This window comes from Alligator sinensis, unplaced genomic scaffold (genome assembly GCF_000455745.1).
Source record: "Alligator sinensis unplaced genomic scaffold, ASM45574v1 scaffold939_1, whole genome shotgun sequence".
Taxonomy (NCBI): Eukaryota; Metazoa; Chordata; order Crocodylia; family Alligatoridae; genus Alligator; species Alligator sinensis.
The window spans coordinates 1,870,753-1,890,711 of record NW_005841995.1 but is presented as its reverse complement, the minus strand read 5'-3'; the positions used below and the strand labels follow the sequence as shown (position 1 = coordinate 1,890,711).

At 39.9% G+C, this 19,959-nt stretch overlaps 1 protein-coding gene across 1 annotated transcript; it reads right to left on the bottom strand.

The window, feature by feature from the left end:
* Window positions 1-5,708: 5,708 nt before the first annotated feature.
* Window positions 5,709-19,953, bottom strand: ETAA1 (ETAA1, ATR kinase activator). The gene is made up of 5 exons (XM_006021482.3): window positions 17,009-19,953; window positions 16,655-16,731; window positions 11,363-11,469; window positions 8,824-11,021; window positions 5,709-6,149 (listed from the first exon to the last, which is right to left on the bottom strand). The coding sequence occupies exons 1-5, from the start codon at window positions 17,160-17,162 to the stop codon at window positions 6,034-6,036; spliced, it is 2,652 nt and encodes an 883-aa protein (XP_006021544.1). The 5' UTR covers window positions 17,163-19,953; the 3' UTR covers window positions 5,709-6,033.
* Between the last annotated feature and the right edge of the window lie 6 nt (window positions 19,954-19,959).

The following is a 19,959-nucleotide window of genomic DNA, read 5'->3' as shown; positions in this document are numbered from 1 at the left end:
TTCAACAAGGAGAAATGCAAAGTGCTGCACCTAGGGAGGAAAAATGTCCAGCATACCATAGCCTAGGAAATGACCTGCTTGGTGGAACGGAATCAGAAAGGGATCTTGGAGTCCTAGTGGACTCCAAGATGAACACGAGTCGGCAGTGTGACGAAGTCATCAGAAAAGCTAATGGCACTTTATTGTGCATCAGCAGATGCATGACGAACAGATCCAAGGAGGTGATACTTCCCCTCTATTGGGCGCTGGTCAGACCGCAGTTGGAATACTGCGTACAATTTTGGGTGCCGCACTTCAAGAGGGATGTGGATAACTTAGAGAGGGTCCAGAGAAGGGCCACTCGTATGGTTAAGGGCTTGCAGGCCAAGCCCTATGAGGAGAGACTGGGGCACTTGGACCTCGTCAGCCTCCGCAAGAGAAGGTTCAGAGGCAACCTTGTGGCTGCCTATAAGTTCATCACGGGGGCACAGAAGGGAATTGGTGAGGTTTTATTCACCAAGGCGCCCCCAGGGGTTACAAGAAATAATGGCCACAAGCTAGCAGAGAGCAGATTTAGACTAGACATTAGGAAGAACTTCTTTAGAGTTAGAGTGGCCAAGGTCTGGAATGGGCTCCCAAGGGAGGTGGTGCTCTCCCTTACCTTGGGGGTCTTCAAGAGGAGGTTAGATAAGCATCTAGCTGGGGTCATCTGAACCCAGCACGCTTTCCTGCCTATGCAGGGGGTCGGACTCGATGATCTATTGAGGTCCCTTCCGACCCTAGCATCTATGAATCTATTAATGTATGAAAGCTAAAAATAGGCATTTTTGAGAGCTGTCTTGAGAGCAAGCTTGAATCAGGTAACTGAATATAGATTAAAATATTTCTAGCTGAAAAGGAGGAGAGTTTGAAAAGACACACCAAAAAATGACAGGTCTTTAAGTGCAACAGCTATGTCAAGAGTTTTTCAAGCAGAAAATTTGGAACCAATAGGTACAATATTCTTAAATGATCAGAAAGCAAGTTTCACATTGATTGCCTGTTGAATTCTTGGCTAGCTAGGTAAAAATAAGTTATGAAGGAGAATGAGAAAAATCATTAGGAAGTAGAAAGAAGAGGGTTAGAGTCAAAGGTATGAATTCTCTTTTAGAGTGAATAGAATTGTATCACACTTCCAGAACCTAGAAAAACTAAAGCAGTTGGCAAAGACATGACTCTTCATAATGCCCAGACAGCAGAGCTAAGCAGATTTGGAGGTGGGGGAGGAGGGAGCTGTGCTCATATAAGGATAATGCAGTATATTGATCCCTACCTAGAAAGGGGTGGTTTGGAGGATTTGTTTCAGTGAAGTCTGAAATACAATGGCCATGTCTACATGTTCATTGTTTAGCAACCATCAATCCTTCTGGATCATGGGTATGCATAAGAGGCCACCCAGACCTTCAATGCATATGCCTAGGCAGGAATTTTGGAAGGGTGGAGGCTTCCTGGACCTTCCATTGCTCCTTTAGGCCACTGAGACAGAATCCAAAGGCCAGACTGAGTCCAGATGTTTGGTGCCTCCATGGCTGTATCTGTATAAGCATCTGGGAATTGAACCCAGGTCTCCTGTGGGGCAAAGAAGGATGGTACCACTGAACCATAGATGCCTCTAAATGTTCATTAATGTGCCATAATAATGGTGCGTTAAGTTTACAGATACTAACTTAATGTGCCATAATCAGTGCTACTGCACATTAGCTCAGGTGAACCTTTTTAGGTGATGCTTAATGCGCATTAGCAGGGTTTTTGAATGACACGTTAACGTGCAGTATAGTCCAAAGGGCATTAACTGCTTCGTGTAGATATGCCCCGTGACTTCTTCTTGCTATCTTGGGAGACAAAAGATCCTCCCCTACCCCACCTGAGGTAACCTGCCACACACCAGTGTGCATGGCACAGACATTCCCTAGGGACAAGTAGCAGCAGCACAAGGTGTGCTGCTCATCTCCAGGGAAACAAACATCCCCATTCATCTGGACACAGTCTAATACAGGGGTGGGCAATATGCAGCCCGGGGGCTGGATGTGGCCCATCAGGCCATTCTAGCTGGCCCACGGGGCCCCTAAAAATTTTAGAAAATATTTATCTGCCCCTGGCTGCCTGTCATGCGGCCATTGATGGCTTGCCTAAACTCAGTAAGTAGCCTTCTGCCCAAAATAATTGCCTGCCCCTGGTCTAATAGAACAAGTGCATCCCCACAGAAAGCATGTCTCTGTATCCTAGGACTAGATGCTTCTCCAAAACTTCTTTCCACAAGAGTTTTTTAGAGGTGAGTATAATTTAGTCCACAATCTTTGGAAGATGCACCCTTTATATTTTGCTTATCAGTAGAAGCAGCAAAGCTCACTGGAAAATAGTTTTGGTTCATGAAACAACTTTGAAGTTTTGCATGAAGAGAGAGACCCCTCCATACTTAGTTCTAGAATAGCCAATAATCTAGTTGTCAGGCACTCACCTAGAATCCCAGGTTCAAATCCCTCCTTGAATCAAAGTAGGATCTGTTACACAAGTGAGTACCCTAATGTTGGAGGCATCTCTTTAGAAACATTATCTAAAACGTCATTCACTTCATTAAGATACATTTTTGTGAACATTTCAATTTTGAAGAATTGGTATCTTCTGAGATAAAAATGTTTAATCATTTCCTGATGAGCTCTTGTGAATTCTTCTCCTTCCACTTCATTTCTCTCATCTCATATAAAATATAGAAATAACTAAGCCTGATATCTTTCTAAACAGAAATCATCTAGGTTTCATATTACTGAGACTTTTCAACAGAAATATCCTTCTAAGATAGACTGAACACTGTTCTAGCTTGAAGTCTAACGTGTCCTTTTCAATAGCAAAAGTATTATTTTTTATATGTCTGTACCAACACACTGAAAATCTTATATCTCCTGCATTCAGAGTGCTGATTATAAAGGCCTTTTCCACAGCAATGGAGAAGGTAAATTCTTAGCCAATATTATACTTGGTGTTCTCTGATCTCATTTTCCCCAGATCCTTCACTTTATTCTAGAAAAATGTAAAGTAAAAAATAAGCACTTGTGTTAGATATACAATTCAGACCATGATTTTAGAACTAACATGCTTTTTGCTACTTGAGGTTACTTTCAAGTGACAGATTGCACATGAAAATGTTACATGCTTCTCCAGTCCCAAAATGTTTGAACACTCTCAGCTGTGTATAGTTGCATTATTCTTGGCAATGCTGTATCTTCAAATTTGGAACTGTGCTATACCATCTTTGGTCCAGTAGTTTTATGACAAACATCAAGAACAGTGTTAAGGTAATCCACCATCAACTTCTCTCTAGATAAGTTCCTAACAAGGAACCACCATTAGTACCAGCAGCATGACAGCACCAAGGTGCCTTGACTGAACATAGGATCCTACTGAATATAAAAATATGACATTGGATTGGTTTTAGGCCCACCCCATTTGATGAGGGAGTAAGACTCAATGGAGTTGTCTTCAGCAAGGATCTATGAGAACTCCTTGAAGTACAGGCACGTCATCTGATGGGCACTTGACACGACTGGCACCTCTGGTTCTCAGACTACACTTTCACCCTAGCCTGTCTCTGATGCCAACCCTGGTTATTACCTGTAATGATCCTCATATATGGCCTGGTTTCAGTGAGACTTTTGGGTGTTCTCCTTGCCTCCGGTCAGAAAGCACTTTGGAGGCACAGGCATTTTTGGGGGTTATAGGTGGTACTGTGGTAGGTAAATGGGTGTTTGAGGAACTACACTTGGGAAGCCAGGTTTTGGGGTGGGGGCGCTTAAGAAGGCGGATGCCTTTGCACCTAGTACAGGTAGGGCAGTGATTATGACCCTTGGGCAGCATAGCTGGATTCAGAGGTGCCATCTAGAATGCAGCAGGGGAATGGAAAAGCAAAAAGCAGAGCAGCGTGGGATGTTGGCAGACTGACCAACTGTTTATCAGGCTGTGTTGAAGGGTAACAAATACCTCAAATGCTTCAGAATTCAGGTCAACTCTTAAGTGTTTCAGTCTGATTTGTAAGGCTTCACCACAGTATCTCATTTATACCTTCACTTCTGAAGAAGCTTAAAGGCATTTGGGGCACTACATGGTCACATCCAGACGAGCGCAGCTGTACAGTATGTGGTGCTTTAGACACATCTACGACACATGCCGTGTGTTCAGTTGTTCTCTGCGCTGCAAGGGAGCGGCACAGAGGGTTTTCTTGACCCCTGGATATCCAGGAGTCAAAAACACACGGGAAAAGAAGAGAGGCATGGCAGATGTAGCAGCAGTGTGCGCCAGCCAAAGCCACACACTGCTGCCAGCCAGGCTCTGTGTGGGAGGATCGCCATTGCTGCAGCCCTAGGAGGACCCCAGGTCCATGTATATCTTGATGTGGCCCATGTGTTTTGTCTGTCTATGCCCACAGGGCTAGCTCCTACCCCAGGAAGCCTAATGCAAGAAAGCATTAAGCCAATGTTACATGGAAGAAATTGAAACACAGTTCCCAAGGTTTCAGAGGAAAGTTATGCCAAAACCGAGCACAGAACTCAGATCCGAGTCCCAAGCCAAGGCCTTAACCACAAGACTGCTCTGATCCCTCTTTTTTCTCCAGTTGTGATGCTTCAAAATTCACTACATAGCCTGATAATACCTCAATCACGGACCAGAACAGAGCACTTAAAAAACTGCAAGTTTAATAATGGTTTACAAATGTACATTATTTACATTTGAATTTTACAAGTACATTCTTCAAGAAATGAAGACTTTGAGATTAGTAAATAAGTTTCTAAAAACTTTCACACAAACTAGAGAGTACTTTTTCAGTCATAAATTGCACTTATAACTGCATTCATGTGGCAATGATTTAAGTTGTGAAACATCTACCAGCTTAATTACAAAGACTTCTACAAGTTGAGCTCATTCTCCATATATCATGTAAAAGCAGTGAAATCAATAAACCCTTCTGTTAAATCAGAACAATTTAGGATGAGAGTAGCATTTGATCCATCATCTTTCATTTCTTTGTTGACCAAGGGTTACACCAAAATCTAACTAAAAACTGAAAATAAATTTATTTTCCACAATGTACACACTGATCCTTAACTTCATTGACTGTAACGCTTTTCAGGTATGCTGATTTACACCAGCTGAAGAACCAGCCCAGTATATTCTATTTTGACCATACTATACGAAATTGGCCCAGTAAAATAAACACTAATGGCATTATTATTAGCCCCATGATATCTTGTTCAGGATGGCTGGCCTAACTAGCCACTTGACATATTAATCATGAAATTATCTTCAACTTTTAATGGAAATAATAAAAGAGAAGAGTTTACTTTATTTTCAGGACATTCTAACTTGCAGATTAGCCAGCTGCTATAGGAGACTCTTTCTTCATCTTGTGTAGATCATACTGTTATTTAATAGAAATAGACTGACCCTAATCTCTCCAAATTGCTTGTATTTGCACTAGTTTTCTGATGCGTAAGCTTATTTCAGTCAGTGAGTGTTAGATCCTGCTTTGAAAGCTGAATTTTTAGGCTTCAACTTAGCATGAGGTATGTTTCAAGTTTATTAAAGCCAGTTTGAGAATAAAAGCAGTTACTATAAAATGGCTGAACACACTCACTTTCTTGATTACAAGAGCTTTCTAATAAGTAAGAAAAACACAAAAAAATAGAAATAGGCAAATAAACTTTAAAGGGCTTTAATCCTTTTAAAAAATACTTTAATTATAACTCACATGAATTTTAAACCACTCAATTGCAATATGCAATAGTACTAGAGAGAACAATACTGAACCTCACTGGAATAGCTGCTAAGAAAAAAGTTCTCTGAACTGTAATCCTTTTATAAATGAAAGTAAGCAAGTGCTTCAGTGATCTAACAAAGGCTTCAAAATATCTCAGGAAGGAGGTAAGAAAATATCAAAATCAGGAATCACGGATCATTTTAAGACAGTAGGTCAGTTCCTTCATTGATTTTTTTAGTTAGCAGAAGAAAAATCCAAAACGAAGTTCAAGTATTATTGAGACATGCCTGCATTCTAGATTTTCGTCGGGCAAGAGCTTCTTGCTTTTTTTTTTCAATCTCTGCTTGAGAGCATTTTCTATTTTTCTGTTCCATCACAAACACTGCAAATATAAAACGTACATTAGAGACATTCATGTTAAAATGTATACTGGCCTAAGCTGCCCATCTTGAACGTCTGAAGATATGCAGCACACCAGACTAATACACGAGGAACCAAAATTAAAATGGCTCACTATTTTCCATCCTCAAAGACAGAAAGGAACACATGTATGACCTTTGAATGACTACTGCCTGCTATCTCCCGAAGTATTAGGCAGTAGATGTTTGCTTAAGGGAAATTTTACCTTAGTGCCCTTGAAATGAACCTTATAATCAGTGGTCAACCAAGATGATAACAGATTTAAAAAAGTTGAGGGTATCAGGATGAAAAGGGCTTAACAACTGACTGCATTAGGCAGAGATACTGGCATAATAAAGTTTGTACAAAAATGTGGGCTGGGTATAGTAGTGGTGTAATACAAAGAAACAGAAAGGTTGAAAAAAAAAAAAAAAAAAAAGGTAAAAAGCAATAATTGTTAATAATTGTTTTCCAACTATTTAAGCTGGTCTAATAAAAGATATCGGATTCACCCAAAGACCCTTGTCTGCCTATGTCCTTAGACCACCACAGCTACAACCTACACCACTGTAAAAAGCAATAAAATACTCTACAAAGGAGGCAGGGACACAATATTTAAGTATAATGTTTTATGTACTGTCTTACAAAATTGTATGCACTAGAACTCAGCTGTACTGAAATCAGTGGGAAAACTTCCCATGCCTTCAATATGTCCAGTATTTCACCAACAGTGCATAAGATGCTTTGATTTCCTACTAATATAGTTGGGAACAAATGGCCTTATAACTCAGGGAAAATAAGATCAAGGACAGTAAGACGAAGAGCATAAGGTCAGTCAAACAAATGTGGAAAAGTCTAGATGCAGATTGCTATGGAGATTATATATCATGATCTTAATTCTGAGGTTAATGCCACAGTAACAAGACCCATTCAAGAATTTAAAAAAGGAAGATTGAATCATAGGATACCACCAGAAAAATAACTGAACACAGTACCACAAGTTCTGTATGCTGCTCTTGTCCAAATTTTCTACATTTTAGTTAAAGAATAGCATATGCTGTCAATAGGTCCAAGCATTACTACTATGGAAAGCTATTTATTTCTTAAAGTTGACTCCCTAAAATAGTAAATCAGGAAATGTCACAGAAAACAAATACAGTAATTTACACGAATTCGCCAGCAAAAATATGCACAATTATCTTGAAGGCCAAAGGCTACTGTCATTGAAGCGCTGAAAAATTATTTTGGCCAGAGAATTCTCCAAACAATGATACCAATGACTGTTTTTCCATTGTTTGGTCTACAGAAAAGTCTGGATTTTTTTTTGTAGTATTTAAGAGTGTTGCTTCCTATTTATCTGGTTGCACAGGAAGAAAAAGCAGGAAGTACAGATACCTTGGAATAAGAGGTGTTGAACAGCATGACACTTTTTGTAACAGTGTTCTTAAACCTGGAGATTGACATACGTTTTATCAGCAGTCTACTTTTACAACATCGGCTCTTCAGGTTTCACCAAAATTTAATACTGATAAAGGTTTACAAAACCATTCAACATACTAAAAGTATGAGCCAAGTATGCCAGCTCTCAGCAGGTTTCTCTAGTAAAACTGATCTCAACACAGAACTTTGTAGAGAAATGCGACAGGGGAACACCAACTATGACTTTTGGTGAAATAAAGGAAATACGTAACTTTTTAAGATACATTACATGGTGAATGATACATTTAGATGGTAATTTTTGGCACATGCCAGATATTGCTGCTGGCCAAGACTTTCAGAATTTACTAGTGATTTGAGGTGTCAGTTTCCAGATGCCCAAACTGAGACGCTCAGCATTTACCAAGGGAAATTCTGAGCCTTTAAAGAAGGGGTGCTCAATCTCCAGCCTGCGAAGCTGTATCACTTAGCCCACAGGGCTCCCCCCAAGGGTCCAGATATTTCAGGGGAATGGTGGCAGCTTTAAGTGCCACTGCCCTGCTGCTGAATTTCTGGCCCTGTGGGTTTGGATATCATGGCCCAGCACACCAAATTGCATTGGTGTATGACCAGAGCCAGTAGGTAGGGAGTACAGGGTGGCATACAATTGGATCAGGCCCCCAGAATGACCCCATGTCATTCATCTGGCCTGTGGGGCCAAAAGGTTGGATACTACTGCTTTAAAAGTATCTCATATTTGACAGCCCAAAACTTAGAAACCTAACAGTACTAACCTCTTTTAAAGGTAGTCCTGGCTGAAGTATTATGAATTTTGACATTTAATTTGCAGTTAATATTCAAATTTTAAATCTAAGTATAGACACTGAGCAAACTGCAGGACATTACTGGGCAATGCTGCTGACATCAAGATACACTGATTCTGAGCACTTGTGAATAGGGCCAAGTATTTAATAAGCAAACAAGAAGGGGAAAACAGTTCTTCAGATAAAGTCAAAAGATTTCTCAAAGACTATTTCAATTAAAAAATAAAAATAAAAAAAATCAGTAGATCTGGATAGCAAGCCTGATAATTTTGGAACAATGTCATCATCCCTAATCTAAATGGGATAAATACTTACAATAACTAATGAGCAACACCTCAATAACATCTGAACATTAGAATACAAAGTTTATTTTTGGCAATTTGATTTTTAAAAAATATTTTAAAAACAGAAACATACCTGTTGTAGACTGTGCAAAAGAGTCTGAAACCTGCCTCTTAAAAGGTGGTTTCTGATTAATTTCCATCTTCCCATGGAAAGGGACATTTAGTTGATTCTTGCTGTCCTCTAAACCATGTTGAGGAACTCTGATTCCTGAACTGCCTTCTATAGTTTTAGGATCTACATGAACAGCAGCCTGAGAAGTGTTAATCTTTTTGAATGTAAACTTTGAAGGCACAACTGACATTTTATTTGACATTTTGTTAATACAACTGTTATTTTGTATCTTTCCGGTGTTATGTGGAAGATCTTGGCTGTGCAACCCTTTACTATTAAAAGCAGTAATACGTGTGTTCAATGTACTAATTGGACCAATTTCAGAATCACATCCTCCTACAGGCACTGAATTAGACCTAAGCCATTTTCCAGGAACATTATTTGTTCCAGGAGCAGTTTGTTTATAAGTCTGAAAATTCGTATACTTGGGTAGTGTAGGAATGTCTGTGACTGAAGCTCTAACATTTGACAAGTTTCTACAGTTCACGTTTCCCACTGTAGTCAGTCTGTCTGTAACCTTTGAGTAGTTTGTATGAGCAGTGTCTAATGAAATAGTTTCCTTTTTTATGTTGATTCTTTCTGCTAGTGGGTGATCAGACGGTCCTTGTTTAGATGCTATAAAACTGTTATCAGCACTAGATCTGGAATTAATATTGGTTCCTTGTGTAATTTTGTCTCTTTCATTTCCTTGTTTAATGTGTTGGCTTTGAGTCTGCTTTTCCACATCATCACACACCTGATACAATAATTCATCATCCTCACAGTTTGTGTCCCAAAGACTATCAGATTCACAAAACATATCTAAAACTTCATCAGAGAACTTAGGCTCATTCCAGTCATCAAATGACACAGAACATTTCTTTGGCAATTCAGCCTGGTTTAGGTGACCTGTACTGGCTTGGCTAACCACTTTCACTAGATCATTAGGTTTTGTATTAGTAGAAACATTGGATGATTGATGAAAAATATTGTGTGTCTTATTTCCATATTTTCCAGTCTGTGCTCTATGTGGATTAGAGTGTACAAAGACTGAAGAGGATCCTTTTACAGGAAAATAAGTAGTGAAGCCACTTTTTGACTGAATACTTTCCTTTGCATTAACTCCAGACTGTACTGAAATAGGAATATGGTCAGAACCTCTATTTGGAGCACCTTTTCCAGCATAATTTATTCCATCACCTTTAACATCTTGCTTCCCATACAAACTGGCTTTTTGTAGCTTTGAATTTTCTGTTCCATTACTTGGCTCCTGAAAAGGAAATGAATTTGTAGTATCCTGTATGGTTTTACTATATTGTTTCAGGGGCACATATTGAGAACTGCTGGACTTGGCTGAAATACCAGCTATTGAATGAGAACTATTTGGTTTGTGTTTAGCTTGACTAATGCCATTAAGAGAGTCTGTACATGTTTTAGTAGTTGGTGATGCATTTTCTGTACTTAGCAGTTCAGGATTTTGAGTAATTTGCATTATGAAGGAGTCATCTGCCAATAAATCACTATCCCACTCATCGAAATCATCATGAGCTATTTGAGCAGGTTTACTGGAAGCCACTGATTCCGTCTTTGAGGAAGCTATATTTTGCTTTGGCAGCAAATAGATATTAGTTTCTGGAGCTGCAATGTGGTTACCATTTCCTAACATAGTGGTTGAGTTTTGCTTTTGACATCTCTCTTCACCAACATGTCCCTTTGTTTCTGTCATTTCCTGAGAAATGCATTTCTCTTCTTCCAGGGTACTTTTCTTCTCATGAAAACAATTATTTAAGGAAATCCCCGACAGGCCTTGGCTGAATTGTCCACTGCATTTCTGAGTAGAACAATCAAATAGGGCACGAAGGGCTAATTCAGCCTCAAGGTCTACAGACTTCTGACTGCTAGTATGAAAGTACTCCATTACACGGATGTCAGTGCTCTCTCTAACTGGTTTTAAGGACAGAGTTGCATCTGCTTCAGGAACTCCATTCAGGAATGACTTCAGATTTTTTATCTGTACATCATCTTTAGAATTATGTAGAGCCTCTGCCTCTGAGGTAGTCTGGAGAAAATCATGGCAATGAACTTCTTGGTCCTGGACTGCATCTAGCTCAACCAGATTTTTATCAAATTCCTCAGCCAATTTCATAAGCTCCTCTTCACTATTCTTTCTTTTAAGAACTCTAGATGAAAATACACAGATAAGTCAGGAATACTAATAAATATTTCACAAAGTCTAATCACTTTATACCGATAGCTGTTTACTCTACAGTTTAATAAGTTTAGCAATCTCGGATATTCAGTGAAAATGTTCTCATGATTCATTTAACAGTCAATACATAGTGCTTTACTCTCACCAGTAATTCCTCACTTTAAAAGATTACAAAGCAAATGAAAAAGGCACTACTGTGTGTTCTCTGCACTAGCATATAAGCTACCCCTTCATTAACTCAATGAAATACTGCTCTTCCTTTCATGAAAAACATGTTTTTTGCTGGGCAAGCAGAAATGACTTTGAACGTACCTTGTTCCATTTAATGCTGTCCTTGCTACTGCAGGTGTGCAGGGAATGGCATTTTCACCAATCCATGTGTCTAGAAGAGATCCTTCATAACTGGCTGGTTTTTCATCCTGAACAATTAGATTGAATTGGTACTACTTAATTTGATTTAAGAGGAGGAATCTGCTATACACACAGTTTATGCCAGTTTAAATTTTATACAGTGTTTAAACTGATTAAAACTGGTGCAAATATCGCTGAAAGCCAACAGGTCAAGTTACTGGTATCAGTGTCCACATGCAAAAAAACTACTGTTGAACATCAACTGCTAAAAGCCACAACTTTAGTTAAAATGGTTCAACTCTGTATGCAGGCATGGCTGAAGATAATATCAGATTTATAGGTAAAACACAACAATGTGAACTTTTAGCATAGAATGGTCAGTGTTGATTTATTGTTTTAGCTTGTTTCGTGTACTTATTTTACATTTTCCAATTTGCTACCTAAGACACGCTACATTTGTTTACTTATCAAAGAAGAAACAACAAACCAGAGAAACTGAGCAAATCTTCTCTGGGCTCTTTTTGCAAGAGTGAAAATTCTGAATTATTCCATTTTACTATTTTCATATGGAAGCGTTCTGAACAACTAAAAATATCCAGAATTCAGAAATTAAACAGAAATACTGTTCAGCACTTGGGTTCACATCTGGACCTGAATGCTCTCAAACTTTTAAGGTATGAGACATGCAAAATCAGAATTACACACAAGCCCAAACAACTACTAAAAAGTACTGAACATACAAGAATATTGTGAACCAGCTAAAGGAAGTAACTTGAGCTTTACTAACCAGAAAGGGAGAAATGTTTTTATTTTAGAATGAAAATTAACTGGTGGCAAAAACAAAAGCAAACCCACAACTCTGTCAAAGGCCTAATGCTGAATTACTGTATCTAATTGAATATAAAAGATGACCGTGATTCTATAGATGGAAAATTTATAAATGTTATAATTTTCCAGGTAATTAATCTAATTATTGGAGGTTTGCCTTTAATTTGTCTCCCTCCCACTCCTACAGCAGGGAAAGTAAATCTGGAGGATCAGGCATCCCCTTTGCTCTCTGCTTCCCACCCCAACTGTTTCCCTTGGCAGTCCCTCCCCCTTCTCGCCTCTTCTTACTGTCAGCCCCTGCTATCCTTGAGCACATAGAAGTGAGGAACAAATTGAAAACAACCTTGAAATTAAACATGGTTTTAACAATTTACATATAGTACCAATTCACTCAATTCATCTGGAATTGATGCATGTTATGCTTTTTGAAACTGCTGTCAGTTTTAGCACAGGTACTCCATGTGCTCCACTTCTGAGCAGCACTTTGGCACCTACTTATACGTAGTACAAATTCTGTGTGATATTAGTCCAAAGCCAAAGGCTTGTAATTTACCATATACTCATGACTGGAACCAGGTGTTCGTGTCATGAATCCTGGGATGCTTCAAAAAATTTATGCAGTTGAGGCACAGGGCAACCTCGTCCAGCTTCACTTCACAGAGGGCAGGACTACATTAATCTTATGTGCCAGGCTGAGAGAGTGGGGTGATAGAGGGATTCCGAGTTAAATGTTCATAGCTCCATTTAGTAACGTTTGCCAGACATTTAAGGCTTGTGAAGAAACAGGAATCATTTGAAAAGGCACAGCTCAGCTGTGGGAGTGAAGAGGAAGTCAAAATGTATGCAATTTAATGGCTTACCATGACTCGAAAGAGTTGATGGTAAGGAGGAATGTGCTTAACGGGCACTACCACTTGTCTTATTCAGATGGGCTACATTAACCTATTCTTGTGGTAGGTTCCCATCGGCACATTTGCCCAACGTGGGTCATCAGTTTAGTAGTAATGCTTAGTGTTGTCTGCATTTAATCAACTTCGCAGTTGGTTTCCATTGCTGAGCACATGCTGCTTATGGCCACAGTTTAATGATAGCCAATAGGGCTGTGCGAAATTTCGATGGCTGTTTCGATGCATTTCAAGCTCAAAACAGCAAAATCGAAAAAAAAGGATTCAGAACAGCTTTGAAACAAAATGAGGGCACTCAAAACAGCCTGTTGGTGGGAGGCGGAGGAGAGCCAGGACAACGTTCCGAGTGGCTCTGCCAGCCCCACGGACCTCAGCTCGGCAGCGGGAGGGCCAGTGGCACTCTGAATGCAGCCCTGGCTCGGAGCGCAACCTAGTGGTGGGAGGCTCCGTAGCCCCATGGAGCTGAATCTGGCAGCAGGAGGTGGTAGAGAGCCAGTGGTGGAGCCACTCCAAGTGCAGCCCTGGCCAGTGGCTCTCCACCACTTCCCACCGCCAGGCTCAGCTCTGTGGGGCTGCGGAGACTCCTTCTGCTGGGCTGTGCGTGCCAGGGCTGAGCTCCGAGCAGTTCCACCACTGGCTCTCCTACCTCTGGGCTCAGCTCCATGCGGCGGGTGGAGCCACTTGGAGAGCAGCCCTGAACATATCTTGGCAGTGGGAGGCTCTACAGCCCTACAGAGCTGAGCCTGGCAGCGGGAGGCGGTACAGATCAAGTGGCAGAGCCCCTCTGAGCGCAGGCCTGGCCAGTGGCTCTCCCCCGCCTCCCGCTGCCAGGCTCAGCTCTGTTGGGAGGAGTCTGGCATAGCCACACAGCCCTTGTGGGCGTGCAGGCCCCCAGAGCTGCATGCAGCATGACAGGAGGTTGCCACTGCTGCCTAGGGCCAGCAGCAGCAGCACCAGTCTTCCCGGCACTGGGCAAGGGCTGCGCCCAGCATCGGTTGCAGGCAGCAGCCTCCTGTCACCCACAGAAAGATCCGGGGGTTCACACCCCCAGGAGTCCAGCATGGCCCCATAGCCCTCCCAAGGGTACGGGCCCCCAGATCTGTGCATGGGATGACAGCAGGCTGCCGCTGCTGGCAAGTGATATGAGTTTTGCTTTCAACTGTTTGAGGTGCAGTTTCACAACAACCTCTGCACCTATCTCCTTGAAATGTGGCAGGCTTCATGCCCTCAGAAGGGGCTACCATCTCTGCAATTTTCATCCAAATCAGGCAATAAATGCCAAAATTATAGGCATTTTCATGATTCCCCATTATAACCTATGGGTGAAACGTCAATTTCGTCGAAACAGCAAAACAGTTTCAATGAAACGAAATGGAACAGTGGTTCAAAACTAAACCAAATGACAAAATGAAACACTGTCCCTTCAAAAGGGCAAAATGGAAGTTGAAACAAAACAGTGCTGTTTTGCACAGCCCTAATAGCCAAATTTATTTAGTGAGATTCTTTTCTATGTGATTATGAGGGGCATGTTCCCCCATGCCAATTGGGGGGGGGGGGGGGGGGGGAATCTCATTTTGTATTTGAGTAAATACAGTAGATTATACTTTCTAATAAAGATCATAAATTATAAAACAGCAGAAACAAGTCACAAAATGGGAAGGAACAGGTAGTATTTTTTTCTGTTAACAATGAATTTTACATGCAAAATTATTTTCCAAATATTAAGTTTTGAAATACTGAATCCATTTTCAATGTAAATTATAGAAACATTATTAGAAAAAGACTTATTTTGTGTCTTATGAGTAATAAAAAACAAAGTATGGTTCTGCTATTAAAATAGGTTGTTTTTCCAAGTTCTCTTTCTGATCTATAGACATCAGTTACAAAAGTGCACTGGAATTCATATGATAAACTGACTTGACCTCAAAATAAACATGATTAAGTTAATTTATCAGAATAATTAAAACATTTAATTATGTCAAAACTATTATGCAGTCTTTCCATCTTGTTCCAGTATTACATGTGGACTTTCGCAGCCTTTATTTCAAGTTAAGTTATATGAAGGACATACTAAGACTAGTTTTACCTGTGGGAAAAAGCTCCGCTAGCCGGAAGGGTTATGTTCATGATAGGGGGCCCTAACATTATATTTAAAGCTGCCCCTCACAGTATAGACATAGCCTAAGTCAGGGCTGCTCAACTGTGGGCTCCCGCCTAGGCACTGCTCTCCACATTGCTGCTGCCGTGGCCATGCTCCTGCTCCCTCCTCTAGCTTCTGCTTTTTGCCGCTGCCCCAGGGCAGGGTGAGCCTGTGGGGCTCAGGAAGCAGGGATAGTTTACAGGGTATGCAGTCAGTGTAGAAGTCAGAGAACCCTGGCCTAAGTGGTTCACCCACATATTTTTTTCCTCCTCTCCACTGCATTTGTGCAAACCTTCTTCTAACTTTACATTCACCTAAAATTCAGGTTTGATAGTGCCAGGTCTCAGTTGTAAAGCCACATGTAAAGGCCAGAAGAAGACTGCAAACTGTATGATTTTCATGCTGCTTCCTAGATTTATTTTTAATTCTAAGCCCAGAAATAATTTCAGTGAATGGATCCTTATGAGACTTTGAAAAACCTACACCAATGGTAGGTCTCTGAGCAGCATAACCAGCTCCAATAGGAAGCATAGTCCTACACACGCAAGAAAACAGTGGTGGAAAGAGAATAAAACTGAGAGAGAGAGAAGACAGGAGAAAACAAGGAAGAGCAACAAAGGAAATAAACTGAGTTCTGTAGAAGAAGAAACAAAAAATAAATCCAACTAAGAAAAAATAAAAGAAGAAACTGAACTGAAAAAGATACTAAAGGCAAGAAAAGCTCTTTCAAATGAGCTCTAACAGCCCAATCTGGGACTAGGATGGTCAGGGTCAGTCAAACATGTAAGATCATTTGCAGAAGCAGTTATTTTATAGGTACAACATGGATGTAAAGCTTAAGGTACCCAAAAATAGATAAATTTTGATCCTTTGATTTAAATGAAAGGTATGGTTATCTCAACTGTATTATGACAAATGAAAAGAGAAGCTACCGAGTAAATATGGTATGCAAAGAAACTTTACAGAACAGAAAAGTGGTAGAAGATGACTGCTACTGCATTTTCTACAAATACTAAACCAACAGCTCTCAGCTTGAAGTTAGTTAAATCTTTTTTTAAATTAGACCGGTACCACATTATTTCACACAACTAATTTCTTAACTGAAAAATATAAAGTGTTTTAGGATATAAAGTCAGAGGTTTTACAAAAAGAAATATAGATTAGCTAGTCAAATACTATGCCTGGAACTTTTATTCAAGCCAATTTTAAGAATTATGTTCCCCCAACCTCCATATCTGCATCTGCCTTTTACTCTACTACATATTACCAGAAGTAAAATTGTTTTTTCACATTGTTTTGCAGAATCAGCCTATCATTACACTATTTTACTCTTTAATTACTGCATAAGCTGTGAAGTATTACAAAGGAAGTGATAATTACCCGAGGAGCAATACGATTAACAATATCTGAAATTTCAACTGTACATCTACGGGTAGTACATTTCTTTTTTTCATTACCTGTAAGAGATAAAACACAGTAAAAATCATGAGATATTACAATTACAGCAGTATTCCAAAGCAGAAGTAAATCATACAAATATAAAATGCGTAACTTTCCTCAGTGCCATATCACAGCATTTCTGAATAAAATACCATGCAACTTAACATGGCATTAAGTGCTTCTTTTTGAGACAGATCCAGAAACACTGAGTACAGACCTTGGATATGTTTAAAAAAATTAATATTGACCTATGAAAAAGCAGAGTACAAAGAAGAACTTTTTGGTGACAATTACCTAGTTGGTGTGCAATTGGTGAATGAGGATCCCAAAAAATTTCATGCTGTATATCGGTATCGTTGACAGGAGAACTGAAGGTAGGTAACCGTGATCGGCTATTCAGGGATCTCTTTGGAGTCTTATATATACATGGCTCTGTGTGAATATACATTAAGATTACACATATCAAAATATTAACACTGACAAAGAGAGATCAGATGCTCAAAAAAACAAGACCAAATGAAGGATCAAGCAAACACTTCATAAGTCTTTAGAATGGAATCATTTACTTTCTCCATGTTTCTTTTTAATTCTCCATGTTTCCTTACCAATTTCAAAGGTATAGAGATCAAACTATGACACTATACTTATCAGTACTGGGTTATCTATCATTACTAGAGTGAACCCATTTTCAAAAGGTATGACAGGACAGACATCAAGATGTTTGGTACCTAACTGTAGGAACAAAAACAGTCAAATACCATTGCCCAGATCTGCAGAAGTGTATTGCATCACTAGCATCATCCATTAATAAAAAGGCTAAGACTAAGCTTGAGGGTATCATTTGGTGGAGTGGAGGTTTCTATCTTATTCTTTGCCCCTCTGCTGCTGAATATTTTAATGCAGGTGAGGTTGTAACTGTCACCCCCACAAGCAGTGCTTATCACTGGTTACAGTTTTCTATTTGCAAACACATCTCTAAATTTACTTCTGGGGATTGACAGCATATACACTAAACCAAGGACATGGAGCCTGCTTTATCCCATCCTCCTCCACACGCTCAAACTCATATCTGACCCAGTATTTATAATTAATGAGATTCAAGTGCTGCTACACATGATACAACCAAAGACATTCTAATCTTTCAATCGCTAAGCATTTTCAGACAAGAAATGAAGAGGCCACAGCTATTCAAGAACAGTATACCACAGATGAACATGGATACAATGAAAAACTGAATAAATGACATGAATTTTGTTTAATCATGGCTGCCTTATAGAAGTGGAATTAGTGGTGTTGGAGGCATGGTCACAGCCTACAGGAATAAGGGAATTAAAAAAAATGCACTACACTGTTAAAACTATTGTCACAAAGGCGTTTTAGGTTTAGAATACAAAGGGTGCCACAACATTTAGCACCTCTCATAATAACAAAAACTTTAATCACACATTCACTCTTAAACCTAGAGGTATTAGCACAAAGAAAAGATTGCTCCTTGCTCTGCAGGAAGCATTCCTTTCTGGGTGATCTGGGCCAGTGCCCACAACGTCAGAAGAAACTAAATATTTGCAAAAGGGAAAATGGGAGAAGTGAGCACCTATAAAATGACAACTCAACAGGTCTCAGCCCATTTCACTCTAACTAAAAAGAACAAAACCTAGGCCTATATCTGACAAGTTACTTCACACTGAAGTCATATAAATGTGATCCCATTAACTTTGGTGGAGGCTCTTTCATGGATGCTGAAATCTATCTCCCTAAAACAACTTTTAGGATTAGGAATAGGTTACTGAAATGCTTTCCTATTTAGATCCATGGTATGAAATGGAAAATGGACTAGGCTGTAGAGACTTTTTCTTCAAGGAAAGAAGGCATAAAAAAAAAAAAACAACCAAAAAAAAACTTCAGCAGAAGACCCTCCAGCTCCACTGCACAGCTCAGCTAAGTTACACATTCAAAATAAGTCACCTGAAGCCACATCATGCTGTGACTTTCTGAACAGAGGCCATATTTATACAAAGGTGTGAGGTTCCTCCCTCTCTCCCACTCTTGCTTGATGGAGATAACACAATTTGGCCCCAAAGCAGTGAGAGATGCTGCTGATGGGGTTCAGAAATGACCAAGGATCCTGAGGGGCCGCATTCCCTCCATTTTAACAAAGACTCTGGAAGCAGCTGAAGCCCTTCAGAAAATTAATTTCATGTTGAGTGTGGGCGCCTGAGCGCATGCATGTATGTTTGTATAAATATATGGGGGAGGAGCGGGGATGAAGGCGGGCAAGACGTGCAAGCTGCTGTCAGGAGATGCATGTACCCATCGGCTTGGCGATGAATCTGACATCTGGACAGCACCTGCATTGGCAATACCTCTCTCAGAAAATATCGTTATTATTAATGCTAATCACGATAATAATAAATCATACTAAATAATGATAGTAAGTCATACTAAATAATAATGAAGGGACAGGCATAGTCTGTCTTGGTGTTAGCTTGGTGATGATATCTGACATCTAGTCACCACATGCATAGACAATACACAACTCTCAGAGAATAATAATAATAAATACTGGTAATAAATATTAAATAATAATAAATACTAAATAATAATAATAATGCGGGACAGGCATAGGATGCTTGGCTTTAGGTTGGTGATATCTGACATCTATTTACCATGTGCATAGGCAACGCGCAACTCTCAGAATAATAGTAATAGCAACAAATAATAATAATACATAATGCTGATAATAAATTATACTAAATACAATTAAAAAATAAATAATAATAATGCAGGGATGGGCAGTGTCCGTCTTGGTGTTAGCTTGGCCATGATATCTATCACCATGTGCACAGACAATGCACAACTCTCATAGAATAATAATAATAACAACAAATAATAATTATGCTGATAAATGATACTAGATAATGATAATAAAAAATGATACTACATAATAATAAAAATGCAGGGACAGGCATAGGATGCTTGCCATTAGCTTGGTGATGATGTCCAACATGTAGTCACTGTGTGCATAGCCAATGCACAACTCAGATAATAATAATAATGAAGCAGGGACAGACACAGGCCACTTGGCCCGAGCTTGGCAATGGCAACGGCCCCAGACCCAACACCTGCAGAGGCCACCCCTAATCATGAAGCGATGACGTTGTTATTACTATTACGATCAGCGGCAGCAGCAGGGGCGGGCGAACACGGGCCCAGGCCGCCTATCCCCGGCCTTGCCAGGCCGCCTG